Genomic DNA, 14,608 nt, shown 5'->3' with positions numbered 1-14,608 from the left:
CTTTAACTGCTCATATTATAGGGGAAAAAAAAGAAGGAAATTGAAGATGGTTTCGTTTTGCCTTAAGTTAAAAGTCTAAATTCATATATGCAGCAAATTTATTTAGCTCTGAAAATTAAACTAAATGAAGAATTTTTTAATTTTTGATTTTCATTTTTTTTTACCCCTTTGGTTGACTGGATCTTGAAAGAAAAAAGGAATCCCCATTCTCAATTCAAGGGAAGCACACCATGGCAGTTTGTAGCCATCAGGGCCCAACCACTGATCTCAATAAGTTAACAGGAAGAATATATTATTTGAAGTTGTCCTTTGAGGATATCAAATGTAAAGTTATTTAATTCTATGTGCCACATTTTTAAGCAAAATTATACAATGATTGGTTATTTTAGATATACTGCCTTAAATCAACACCCCCCCCAAAAGAGTGAGAATTGAGGATCTCCCAGAGTTTCTTTATAATCTGTAGATATTTCTTTTTGTCATAACACTTTAAATTTATACAGTACCTATTTTTGTTATGCTTCAGAAGAATTTTTTCTTAAATATTTCATAATGAATCTAAAAGTTAACAGGAAATATAAACAGAGAGCAGATGAATTCTAATGCACTGACTATATTACTTTTTTTTTTTTGCCTTTGCAAGACTAAGTAAATATTATTAACTTAGAGTAACTGAATCCTTCACTGTCTTTAACAGTTTCCATGGGACTATGGCCTATCTGCTGTTCATGTTGCTTAAATTCATAATTTATCCTTTGTCATTGAGCCATATCCTAAGACTTAAACTGTATTTATACTAACCTAGAAAGAATGTTTCACCACTAAGAGCAATAGTCAGCTGAAACAGCTCAACTCTACACTTTAGCTTTGTACATTTTTCTCCTTGTTCATTAATGTGTGGGCATCACTTGCATAATCACTAAATAAGTTGCTGATAGAAAAAAGAATTAAACATTCTTCCAGAGAAATCTTGGCAGTCTTTTTACTTGATGCTGTAGTACATCTTTATTGTTATTGTTCACAAATTTTGAAAGCAGTATGTGCAGATCAACCCAGTACTACTTATGAGAACTCTTGTGAGGCAGAAAAGCAGCAAATAGCACATTTGGGAGACACTGATAAACAGGATTCCTTCTCAAGTATCTGATTAGTTAGGTATATAATACAATCTAATACACTAATTTATGCTAACCAAAGAGGGGTAAATAATTTCCCCTGTAGAAGTTTGTCTTTTCAATTCTGTCCTTCTGGACTCAGTCACTTGCGTGTATTTGATTTAGGCTTGGTAGGAGTTGGATTTAAATTTCCTTCTGACCATTCTAATATGTGGGCTCATCTGCCTTTTATAAAGTTGGTTCTTAGTATCCAAGTTATTTTTGGTTCTTAGTAAATGATAACTACTCAGTCATCCTAACATCCAAGACCATGTAATGATTTGCTTCATTACATGGAAACCTACTTTATCCAGTGATGTTCCCTTTCACCTTCAGTGAGAATGGGCCTGGCCTTACTGCATAAATTTTGGAGCACTATGCTGAAATAACTATGTTTAAAATATGATTAGAATGATTAATTAATTTGCAATAAATTTTAATTAACTGGAAAATGGTCTGGGGTTCAAAATACTCTTAACAATTTCATCATTGTATTTTGGAATGGTTAAGCATCTTTGTCACGTCATTGCAATACTTATACAGGAATAGAAACTTACACCCCCCACTCAAAAATATAGTCACATCTTGATTACCTGTAGTGGGGGAGGGAGGGATGAAGTTAGAAATGGGAAGAAGGAAATATTGATATGGATAGTTACAATACGGAAAATATTTGCAGTTTCTGCTTTCTCCAGGATAGACAAGAAAATGGAAAATAGCATTGGAAGTTGTGTCAGGGTACCCAAGACTACCCTCAGGTTTGATGATTCACCAGAAAGACTCATGAAATCCTGAAAAGCTGTTATACTCATGGTTATGGTTTATTACAGTGAAAGCATACAGATTAACATCAGCAAAGGAAAAATGCACATAGGGCAGAGTCCAGGAGACACCAGGTACAAGCTTCCAGTTGTCCTCTCACAGTGGAATTGCACAGGAATGCACTTGATTCTCCCATCAGTGATGTGGGACAACACATATGAAGTATTGCCAACCAGGGTTGTTCATCCGAGCCTAGGTGTCCAGGATTTTTATTGGTGGGGGGTGGGGGGTGGGGAGGGGTCAGTCTTGTAAGCACGAAATGCATGCATAACCCACCTTATCTACTCAACTTCCAACCCCTCCAGAGGTCAAACTTGATACAGTGTGGCCCATGACCCAGGTAAGTAAACAAAAAAGGTATTCAGTATAAGTCACACTGTTAACATAAACTGTCTGATGTGGCCCAGTATATCAACTATATAAAGACAGTCTTATCAGGCAGAATATTCCAGGGGCTCAGAGGTTATTTCCCAGGAGACATTCAAAGGCTAGTTCTTTCTTTGGAACGTACAGGGTTTGAGCACCCCAAGCCTGCTGAATTAACCCTTCACTGCACAAAAGCTCAGAATCAACAAGACTTTCGGGAAATATCTGAGGAGTGTGCTGAGGGGGTAGGTAGATGCAACCAGAGGCTCTCCTGGAAGTAAAGGAGAAAGGTAGCCTGAAAGTACAAAACACTCCTCACTAGAGGATATCCACATATTGGTAATTGTAAGAGTTTATTCAACAACTAATTTGAATTCATAGGTGTGTGTTACCGGCCAGTCTCCTAGTAGTTAAAATTGTATAATTCAAATTAAATAAATGGTAAAAGATCTGACCTATTTTCTGTGTACTTGTGGTAAGATATTTTTAAAGGCTGCTTAGTTTTTCTGTAGGCCTCTTAACTTTTCTGCAGATTTCTTATTCATACTAATTGCCAAGGAAGGCTGGTGAATCCTGTGGAACTTGGTCCTAACAGGGCCATCTGGAAGAAGGTTGCCTGTAACTGCTTTGTGATCTCTCTCCCGCAGAGATGTTGCCACTTTTGTCAATGTTTTTCTTGCCCAGGAAAGTTGTTTATCTAACAGTAATAGTCAAATGAAGCAGTTGCACCAGGCAAAGGTGCAGCCAAGGAGCTCTGACTCTAGCATTCATTCGTAAAATGAGAACACCTTTCAAGTTGAATATATTTTTCAGGGAAGAAGAAGGTCCTGGAAAATAGTTTTCCAGGACCATAGGCCTTTTCTAAGCAATAATAGGACAATTTTATGTGGTAGTCCAATGTCCATAGGGTGGCTTGCTCCAATTTAATAAAAGGAGACTGTAGATGTAGGTCCGGTAATATTTATTTTTATTAATTTTGTCTTTCTGGAGTGTTATGATCTATTACTCCCTCCTTGGTGGAGGACTACCATTTTGCACTTGGTCTCTGCTCTTCTTTCCCTGCTTCCACAGCTACAGAATACCCTGCATGGAACTGGCTGTACCATTTTAAGACTGACCTTTGTTATTTACTGTCCAGCTCTCTGTCCTGCCCTGGCTTTTTTCATGACAGCATCTCTGATATAGGCCTTTGTCCTTGACCTCTTGGTCTGAAGTTCCTGCAGAAAGCCTGCTATATTATGTTAAAAAATCTAAATCTTAAAATAACTTAAAATTATCATTTGGATAGTAGAGTATATTTTTTCTCCTATTTTTTGGATCTTCTTTTATTTTCATAGCTTCCAGCCATGTGGGTGGTATTTAAATAGGACAGTTTTAGCATTTGAGTTGAATTTACATTTATACAGTGAACCCACAGATGAAACTTTGTATTCATGGTTAAAAAAACAAAACCAAACTAACCTTAACACCCTCCTTCTAGGAACCCTCATTAATCAAGTATTTTTGAGCTTTAAGTTCATTTTGATTTTTCAGAGATGTTTTATAAGATTTTTCATCTTACCTATCATCTTTAATTTCTCAAATGCCTTTACATATTTTTCTTCTTTGCCCCCCTATAATCTAAAACATTACTAAGATTACATTCTTACCTATTTGGAGTATATAGAATAAAAGTTTTAATATTGTATACAGTGCCCAGTACTTTATTTTCTTTCTTACTAACATTAACATCACACATATCTCTTCAAGGATTTCATATGCCCAAATGTGTTTTGCAGAAGATCCAAGCAGAGCCAGTATATCTTAGATATTAAAATTGAGGGGCTTCCCTGGTGGCGCAGTGGTTGAGAGTCCGCCTGCCGATGCAGGGGACACGGGTTCGTGCCCCGGTCTGGGAAGATCCCACATGCCGCAGAGCGGCTAGGCCCGTGAGCCATGGCTGCTGAGCCTGCGCGTCCGGAGCCTGTGCTCTGCAAGGGGAGAGGCCACAACAGTGAGAGGCCCGCCTACCGCAAAAAAAAAAAAAAAAATTGAGGCACCACAACCCCTGGCCGTACAGCGATCTGTTTTATCTTGCTTTATTTTTCCCGTTACCCTTATTGCCATTGTAACAAACTGTGTGATTTTTAGTCATTATTATATTTGTGATCTCTCTTACCCACTAGAATGTAATTTCTATGCAGGTAGAGATTTGGGGGTCTGCTTTATTCACTGATGTCTTCCCAGGACCTGGTATAGACCTGGCACTTGGCAGGTGTTCATTGAATATTTGTTAAAGTATTGAATCAATAAACCCTCACGGAATGTACTCTCCTACCTATATCTTGACTGTCATACTTTTTTACTCTCTATGATTTCATCATTGGGATTTTAAGGTTCTTTTTTGGTTTGTTTTTAATATTTATTTATTTATTTAACTGTGGGTCTTAGTTGTGGCACGCAGGATCTTCCCTGTGGCGCGTGGGTTCTTCATTGTGGAGCGCGGGCTTCTCTCTAGTTTTGGCGTGCGGGCTCCAGAGCACGTGGGCTCAGTAGTTGCAGTGCATGGCCTCTCTATTTGTGGCACATGGGCTCCAGAGCCTGCGGGCTCAGTAGTTGCAGTGCCCAGGCTCAGTTGCCCCACGGCATGTGGGATCTTAGTTCCCCGACCAGGGATTAAACCAGCATCCCCTGCATTGGAAGGCAGATTCTTAACCACTGCACCACCAGGGAAGTCCCTTTAAGGTTCTTTTGTTTTACTTTTGCCTTCTGTTGTATAATGTGTACCTTTTTCAGCTAAGTTCAGTTTTTTTCCAAGATATGTTATTATACTTGATCATCCAGTCTGAGTCTTATCTTACCACTCAACGTCTTTACTTGATAGTCTTTTTTTTTTTTTTTTTTTGCATTACTCGGGCCTCTCACTGTTGTGGCCTCCCCCGTTGCGGAGCACAGGCTCCGGACGCGCAGGCTCAGCGGCCATGGCTCACGGGCCCAGCCACTCCGCGGCATGTGGGATCTTCCCGGACCGGGGCACGAACTCATGTTCCCTGCATCGGCAGGCAGACTCTCAACCACTGCGCCACCAGGGAAACCCGATATTCTTTTTTTTTAAATATGAAAAAATGAGAGCTGGAAGCTTTCTAATTCTATGCTCACATGAAATACTTTGCATATTATCATTGATCTAGTTAACATGTACATTTCTTTACATGATAGCAATATTCTGAGAATCTTTCATGTACCCTCATGCACCTCAGGGGTAACATCGCTTAGCAAAGTAGTCTTCAGACTTTATAATTGTCACATACATTAAAACTTGCTGTTCAGTGTTTTCCTTTTATGATGAAACCTTTTAGGAATTTAATGTTTAAGTAAAATTCTGAATTTAATACTATGATAAATTAAGTACATGCATAGTTTTAATATTTTATCCTCTGAATTTAGGTACAAGTTATGGAAGAAAAATTAAAAGCAGCTAATATTCAAACCAGTGAATCAGAGACGAGGTTGTATAAAAAGTGTCAAGATCTGGAAACCCTAATACAGGAAAAAGATGACATCATTCAAAACTTGGAACTGCAACTTGAGGAGCAGGTTAGGAAGAATTTGATCATCAAAGAGTCCTAAATATGTGCATTCATTTATGCATAATCGCAAAGATTAAAAAGAGAGTCAAAATTTCTAAATTTTGATCAGAAATCTTACTTGGTGACCCCCTAGGATTACATCACATTACTGGTGAAAGGTGCAAGTTAAATACATTCACTTTAAATCCGGGGTGATTCCAAGGCAGTATCTACCACTTTTTGGATGTGACAATACTCCTTAAGTTGGAAACACTTGGTTATCAGCAGGTATTTATGTCTGTAAAATGTTTCCAATAAATTTTTGCTTTAGATTGTTAGGGTGTTGGAAATGTTTATGGAAGGTTAAATTTTAAACATGTGTTTGATTTGACTCTAATCCTTCTGCTTAGAAATGTGTATACTGTTTTTAAACCACTTCATTGAGAACAAGTATAGTATTTAATTTATTTTTTTTTTAATTTTTAGGAAAAAAATTGCACTAGGATTATTTACTTAAAAGGTCATTTAGTGTCATTTAAATATGACCACTATAGAACTGTTAAATGTTTAATCATTTTTTTCATTTCTCTGGCGTCAGTGTTCCTTTAGGTCAGTGGCTTTCAGCCTCCACCCACTAGGATTTATTTGATAGTCACACTCTCAGTAGTTTTGTGACCATAACCAGATTTAAAGGTTGGTGGATGTGAGCTAGAGTTTCTCAATCTCTATTTTTTCTGGACATTCTAAAACTATCACTTGAGGGGAAGATAAGCCATTCTCCAGAGGAGATTCTGATTCTCCTCTCCCCAACCTGGTTGAACTCTATTCCACTGTTCTAAACCTAGACTATTTCCAGAAATGGTTTATTTTGTTGATAAATTCAGTGGATTGATTTTGGTATATGATCTTTCAGAGAAAGGGAATAGCAGATGTTAAAGCTAGGAATATTTATGTACGCTTTTATTATTGTTCTGCTGGACAGCCATTCTTGTTTTTTCCTATGTTTGGTATTTAAAGGCAGACGTCTTAACTTGGAAATAGGTTTAAGTGGACTTGCCTTTTATATCTATGACTGTAACATTTCCAGACCAGTGAGCTTCTGTTTGAACTAAACAAACTGCTAATGTTATTTCAGAAACAAATAAGGATTCAAGAAGCTAAAATAATAGAAGAGAAAGCAGCTAAGATCAAAGAATGGGTAACAGTTAAGTTGAATGAGGTATTTATTGCCATATTTATCTTTTCTTTACCTTTTACTTCTTTTGAATAGATAAGTCATCAGAATATCTGAATGAAACAAAATTCTGATCAGTTGGTGGTGCTGCTGGCTTTTGGCAAACGTGAGATAGGTAGCTTTCACTTTAATGACTAATGTAATTTTAAAATTAAAAATATTGATAGACCCATGGTAATCAGTGTTAAGTAGCCTCATTCTAATTAGTTGACTAGTTCTAATTAGTTAACTTTAAATAATTAGAGAATATATGTGCATATCTCATAAAATTAATATATTCAGTATCTGAGAAGTACACATTATTTAGTTTATATGGCAGATTAAATGCCAAAATAATTTGGTTTAAAATAACTTTACAGTGGAAAAGGCATAGGGGTGAAAAACATTTAAAACTTTTAGCTCTGGAAACAAATATTAAAGCCATAATTATCTAGGCTGACAATCTGTGATGATAAATTCATCTGATATTTACTTATTTCTTTTGTATTTTGCTTGTTTTAAATTAGATATTAACATTTTCTAAATGTTATAATTTACTAGTACATTTTAGAAATGTTATCCCTGTATAAAAGAAAACCATTATGTTCTTTTAGCTGGAATTGGAGAATCAGAATCTTCGTTTGATCAACCAAAACCAAACCGAAGAGATAAGAACAATACAGTCAAAATTACAAGGTATGTGCTCTTTGACTAAGATAGCCTAGTTGGATTTATTTGCTAGAATTTTATTATTGAGCGCTTGAAATATGACTTGCACAACTAAGGAACTGAATTTTACATTTTATCTAATTTGAATTCATTTAAATTTAAATAGTCACATGTCCATATTAGCACAGCTAGACAGTAGTGAATAACCCAAAGGGGGTAATTTGAATGTTTAATTTCAGGTATGTTTACTTTAAAAAAAATCAGTCTTGTTATTTTCTATTTTCATTTTGTAGCATTGTGCTCAATGGTGATTGAAATTCTTACAACCTGAATATTTGGAGCAGAATTTTATAATGCGAATGAACTCTTTGCATTTTCTAATGCTTAGGGCTATTTCCTTTCTTTTTAACTTTAAAACCAAAGGATGGGTGGTAGAGTTAATGATAGAGATTCACTTAATATGCTATTCGTATGATAGCCACTCAAGTGCACATTGAGCTGAAGAGGAGGTAAGTCAGCAGGGTGTATGGATAGCCTGTGCTTATTAGACCCATGGCCTAGTATAGTGCTTTTTAAACTTTTATTTAGCAGCAGAACCCTTTTTTAACAGTTTTTTCCCTATAGAATCTCAAGAGATAAAATAGGTAAAAAACCTGTACTGGGTGATGGGTCCAGAGTTCTGCAGACTTGGTCTCACCCATGACTCTTCTTTCATTTCATGCATCCTCTGCAACATTTTCATAAAGCCTTGGAGTTTCGTAGAACGCATTGGAAAAATACTGGCATGGTAGAAAGAACCCAGACTTTGAAGTCAACTTTAATGCCCTACAATTTAATAGCTGTGTATATATCTCCAGTTTTTTTTTTTTACATCAGTAAAATGGTGACTGTAATAGTGTCTTACTGGTTTCATGGGGGTTGTTGATTATAGGACATGTGAAAGCACTTTGTCTACTGCGTGTTACTACCTATTGCTGTCATTTTGTAAAGGGAAAAAACTCCTGTTTTCGCTCTCTGAATATTTCTGACATGAGATGTGTGGAAGTTTTTCCCACACCAAGCAATTCTCCAATTCTCAACAGACACTGACTGGATGTCCTATAAATTTAACTCAATTCTGACTTATCTACTTGGATAGCACCAGATCCCTCACCCCCACAAAACTACCCACCTGCACCTCCGAGCAGGCACTGAACACACACACAAACACACACTTCGCACAGTCACAAGTACAGGGTGGCATCCCTGCTTCTGTCCAACAGACTGTAAATCCAGGGTTCCCAAGATCCCTTCCTTGGGTTCAATAATTTGCTAGAGAGGCTCACAGAATCCAGTCAGACAGTTCACTTCCTAGATTACTGGTTTATTACAAAGGATGTAACTCAGGAACAGCCAGATGGAAGAGATGCATGGGGCAAGATACGGGAGAAGGGGCACAGAGCTTCCAGGCTCTCACTAAGTATACCGCCTTCCCAGCACCTCCACATGTTCACCAACTTGGAGCATCCTGAACCCCATCCTTTTGAGTTTTTATGGAGGTTTCACTATGTAGGCATGCATGATTGATGAAATAATTGGCCATTGGTGATTAATTCAACCTCCAGCCCCTTTCTTCCTCACCTGAAGTCAGAGGTAGGGGGTGGAGGGTGAGGCTGAAATTTCCAACCCTCTCATGATTTGATTGGTTCCCCTGGCAACCAGGCCCCATCCTGAGGCCATCTAGGGGCTTTCCAGAAATCACCTCCTTAATACATACTCAGATGTGTTTAAAAGGGCTTGTTATGAAAACAAAAGACACTTTTATCGCTCTTAGGACATTCCAAGGGTTTTAGGAGCTGTGTGCCAGGAACCATGGGTGAAGACCAAAATCTATTTCTTATATCACACATTTCCTCTACCTATATGATGAAAAAAATAGGTGTTCCTATAGTTGATCTGGAATTCCATGTTTATATTTAAAGTTTTAGGTCTTTGTGGTGTTCACCCTCTTTGAAATAGACTGGATGTACTAAGCCCCTTCACCAAATACTGTTTCCCTGATAGTCTTAACTTGCAATTCTAGTCTTCACTGGCAGCCTTTTAGTCTTGGAGACTAAGGATTATTGATCCTTGGAACCTAGGCTTTACTGGAGAAGAACAGATACAACATATGTAGATATAATATAGTACTTTAAAAATATATATGTATATATGTGATTACTAAAATATCATGAATTAGTTCTGTGAGCGATGGCAACATGAAAATATTAGAAGATACATCTGAAGGAATACACTATATAAAGGTATTTTTCTAAAAAAAAAAAGGTATTTTTCTATACTCAATTATCAGTTGCTATTTAACTTAACCCTTTGGTGCTCTCCTAGAGTTGAGAATTTAATTTCTTTGGAAACTTTTCTTACTATCACTGGGATCTCCATGCTTTTGATCTTACAAGCAGCAATGTTACAATTCCTAGAAGATGAATTAAACCCATGATTAGGTGCTCAATTAATCACTTACCTAGCTGTCTAAATTCTCAGTCTAGAGACTGCCCCCTCCCCTTTTTGTTCTCTAAGGAAGTGATTAAGGCTCTCCATGTGTGGTCACCATAGACCAAGTCCCTTCATCTGCTTTCTTATGAGAAGCACACTAAAAACTAAGATAAGCAAAAGTTATTCCAGTGATCATGTGATATTTGCCCCAGTGATCATCTAAATTTTCCTGGGTTGTCTTTGCAACCAAGACCTCAGTCCCTTTTTTCTCACTATTAGTAGCAATACCAAACAATCAAATTTTACCAGTACTTGATTGGTATTTACCAATAGTTGACACTGCAAGAAGCTATAACTTCCTAGTTGTTTATATCTGGATTTTGGTTTGTTTGTTTGAGAACTAACTACTTTTAAAGGGATTAGAAATGTTTCTCTTAGCAGTTAAAAAATAATTTGTGCATTCAGAATATATAAACAGATTTTAAACACTGGCGTGTGATGCTAGACATTGAGGGGTTCCTATACATAAATAAAGATGAACTTCAGGCTTTTTTCTGGTACAAGGAGTGATTTGTCCACGTTTTTATATGCTTTGGTTCTCTGTTTAACAAATCGTTATAAAAAATTCAGATCTTCATTTTGATTAATGATCTTGCAGAAGTTCAAGGAAAGAAGTTGTCCACTGTCTCCACACCAAAGCTCACAGAAGGCCAGCGTCTGAGCAGTCTGACCTTTGGGTGCTTTTTATCCCGAGCAAGGAGTCCTCCTCAAGTTGTAAAATCTGAGGAAATGAGCAAGATATCATCTAAAGAACCTGAGTTCACTGAAGGAAAAGACATAGAAGGTATTTATGGACTAGAGGAATTTACTTTGACATTTTTTTTTTTTTTTTTTTTTTTGGTACATGGGCCTCTCCGTGCTGTGGCTTCTCCTGTTGCGGAGCACAGGCTCCGGATGCACAGGCTCAGCGGCCATGGCTCACGGGCCTAGCCGCTCTGAGGCATGTGGGATCCTCCCGGACCGGGACACGAACCCGTGTCCCCTGCATCGGCAGGCGGACTCTCAACCACTGCGCCACCCGGGAAGCCCCTTTGACATTTTTTTAAAAAAGGAAAAATCATTTGCTAAGATTAATGCAAAGATAGCTTCATTTTCCTTATTTTTTTCCTGACAACTTGTGTTTCATGAGACTATTTCTAAAGAGCAAAACAGCATTTAACTCTGTGTATCTAGTTATCTTGTGTGTTTTATGAGACTCTCTGCCAATGATTTATAGGAAAAACTGGTTTTCCCTTCTTGATACTTTTTCCTGCAATAGGTAGCAGTAATAGTTAAAATTTTTAAATGTACAGTCATACCTACTTGTTTTAACTGAGTTTTAGAAGTATGAACTTTCTATTCATTATTTATTTAAAATAGAAAAAGAACACCAGGTGACAGTTTAGTAACTGCTTTTATTTTCCCTTTATTGCCTCAAAGAGGAAAATATTTGCCAGATGTTTAAACTTTGGACCTGTGTGCAGATTTCTACCCTTATTTTAGTCTTAAAGCCCCTCTAAATTTTGCTTAATTTTGTGGTTACTGCTTTGCCACCACTAGTATGACTTTTCCCAAATATTTTAGAAAGACTTGAACTTGTATCTTCTCTATTTTCAGTTCATGCTTCCTTCCTCCAAAGGAGAAAAATTATAGCCCTAAGCACTGTCTCTGTGCTTGGTTATGAAACTCTGAAAACTACATAATGTTTTTCCATTCAGAAGGCTCCTTTGATACTTGTTTTCATGCCATTACATGGATTTTTTTTTCTTTTTTGAGAAGTCATTTTAGTTTTTTTCCCACTTTCTAATAGTTGAATACAGCTCAGTACAGCTGAGGTTGCCTGTACTGCAGTTCTTGCTCATTTGCAAATTTAACAAACTGCCCGATACCAAATTGTGGAGTTTATTTGTTCAGCCTCTGTATCCTTAATTATGAAGGTCCTATCTATGTTTTCATGTTTTCAAAGCTTCTTTTGTATTCTTCAATCTAAATATTTAGTTCACTGTTTATAAAGTCAATGGTTCATTCTATTAATTATGTTATAAACAAAAATAAGCCATATCTAAAGATATTTTTAAAGACTGTTATTTTTTATTGTAAAGACATATTTTGTAGTTATGATTAAACCAAAAGTAGAGTGAATAAAGCTTTTCTCTGTATGTTTTCCTTACAGTTTTGCATATTTCATGTAGTGAAGCTTGGGAACAAAGTTTTTTTTTAAACTATAGCTTTATATTTATTATGTTTCAATTTACTTATGATAATTTTGAAGTTTAGTAATTATTTTGAAGTTTCTTTGCTTCTAAAATATAATTAATGGTGTTCATTTTTTTAGTGGCTGCTTTCTTTGATAGTCAGTGTTGCCCTATTTTTCATTTTGCTTCTTGTATTATCTCACCCTAGACTATTGTCAGTTTTTCTTTCCTTCATGTTTCTTTATAAAAAGCAGTTTCATTTTGATATTATTCTATTGAAGTGTAAGGGCTCAGTATTTTATAGAAAGCTTGTAGTTTTCAAACTTGGCTTTAAAAAAGGCATATGACTAAAAAAGGATAATGTAAATTAATTTGACTCATATGGAAATTCCAGTTTGTACAATATAGTTATATAAAGCTAAACATACAGAAAGATTGTATGATTAAAGGCAGCATGCCAATATAATGTATGCTTTTCTAGAAATGGAAATACCAGAAAAGTCTGTCGATAACCAAATTCAAGAAAACAACCGAGGTCAGAGAACATTGCATCAAGTGCCTTGTGTCTCAGAGCAGAATCAGAAAACAAGGACAAGCTTTTTGACGGATGGTGGCATATCCCAGAATTCTGGGGCTCCTGGGAGTGACTGGAGTTCCGATGAGGACGACGGGAGCAAAGGAAGATCCAAGTCCAGGTGCACGTCCACCCTTTCCAGCCACACATCAGAAGAGGGGGTCCAGTGTAGCAGGATGGGCAGTGAGACGTATCTGACAGCCTCTGATGACAGCAGTTCTATATTTGAAGAAGAGACTTTTCGCATAAAGAGACCAGAACACAAGAAGCTGTACTCTTGGCAACAGGAGGCGCAGTGGTGTCCTCTCGGAAAGGGAAATTCCGAATCAAGTAAAAAGGAGCACGATAGTTCCTCAGACGAACTGAATAAAAAATTTCAGTCTCAGAGACTGGATTATTCATCTTCATCGAGTGAAGCCAACACCCCAAGCCCTATTCTGACCCCAGCTTTGAGTCCAAAGCATCCTAACTTACTCCCTGGAAAAGGCACAGAACTAGTGCCCCCCTCAAACCTTCCACTTCCCAAATTAAGGATTCCTAATGTTTTCAGCTTAAGTGTAGCTCTAGCCAAAAGACACCTAAGCCAGCCACAGTTAAGTTCCGACAGGATGTTTGGTACAAACAGAAATGCTATAAGCATGATCCGGCCACTGAGACCTCAGGAAACAGATCTTGATCTGGTTGATGGCGACAGTACAGAAATTTTAGAGACTATGGACACTAGTTGTGATGATGGATTATTTTCCTACGGCTCCCTGGAGTCTCCGTGTTCAGATGACCAGGAAACCTGCAACTCAGCAAAGAAGGCGGCCTGTGGCAAACCTCCAACTCCTCCCCTGCACCGGTTTCCCTCTTGGGTAAATTATATGTTGTGTGCAACGCACACACACTCGTCTTTGCTCACCGCTCACTTTCAGGTTTTACTCTACTTCTTCTCCTTTCTTTTCCAGTCCGGCTTTGTTCTGACAATTCCCAGTTTTTAGAATTCAGTTTCCCCTTCTCTTTCCCCTGAACCAGTTGAGAAATAAGACAAGGGTAAGACAAAGCAAGATCAAAATGTTACCTTTATTACTGATAAAACGGATTTTAGAGAATTGGTGGGCAAAGGAGCAAGTACTACACCTGGGAAAAAGCTAGATTTATTCACCCAGGCCCAGGTAGCGCTTGACCAGCCACCACAGGCTGCCTCCAGTGAGGCCCAGCTCCTCTAAAGCTTACAGTCTAGAGAAAGAACAAATGGTTATTTCCTGCACACAGCTACTTCTCAATAGAAAGGAGAGGGGAAGGTGCCGGGCTTTGCATGTCTGGTTTCTCCTTCTAGGAATCACTGGCTAGAGATCAGGAATGTTCAATTTTTGGAGCTCCCTCCACATGGAAGGAAACATTGGGGTGGGGAAGAAGGGCTCTCTCTTACTGGATAATACTTGTGGGTAAATTCTGGATGAGGACGCTTACTGGTCATCAAGTTCTGAACTTAAGTATTTACTTGATTGGCTTTAAGAGAAATTTAATTTTACTCTTCATGAACTTATAAATCTATTGCTTTAACCAAAAGC

General features: G+C 37.5%; 1 protein-coding gene across 1 annotated transcript in view; it reads left to right on the top strand.

Annotated features, from left to right (window-relative positions):
- The window catches only part of PLEKHH2 (pleckstrin homology, MyTH4 and FERM domain containing H2), a gene marked incomplete at its 3' end in the record, with an annotated part of 109,803 nt that overhangs the window by 37,621 nt on the left and 57,574 nt on the right, over positions 1-14,608 (top strand). The window contains exons 4-8 of the mRNA XM_081253957.1: positions 5,769-5,918; positions 7,026-7,109; positions 7,718-7,799; positions 10,903-11,088; positions 12,960-13,909. Coding sequence (XP_081110083.1) covers positions 5,769-5,918; positions 7,026-7,109; positions 7,718-7,799; positions 10,903-11,088; positions 12,960-13,909 — 1,452 coding nt within the window. The remainder of the gene's footprint in view (positions 1-5,768; positions 5,919-7,025; positions 7,110-7,717; positions 7,800-10,902; positions 11,089-12,959; positions 13,910-14,608) is intronic.

Source organism: Mesoplodon bidens (assembly GCF_964165515.1).
Source record: "Mesoplodon bidens genome assembly, chromosome: 14".
NCBI lineage: Eukaryota > Metazoa > Chordata > Mammalia > Artiodactyla > Ziphiidae > Mesoplodon > Mesoplodon bidens.
The sequence above is the reverse complement of the archived record's forward strand: the minus strand, read 5'-3'. Positions and strand labels throughout refer to the sequence as shown.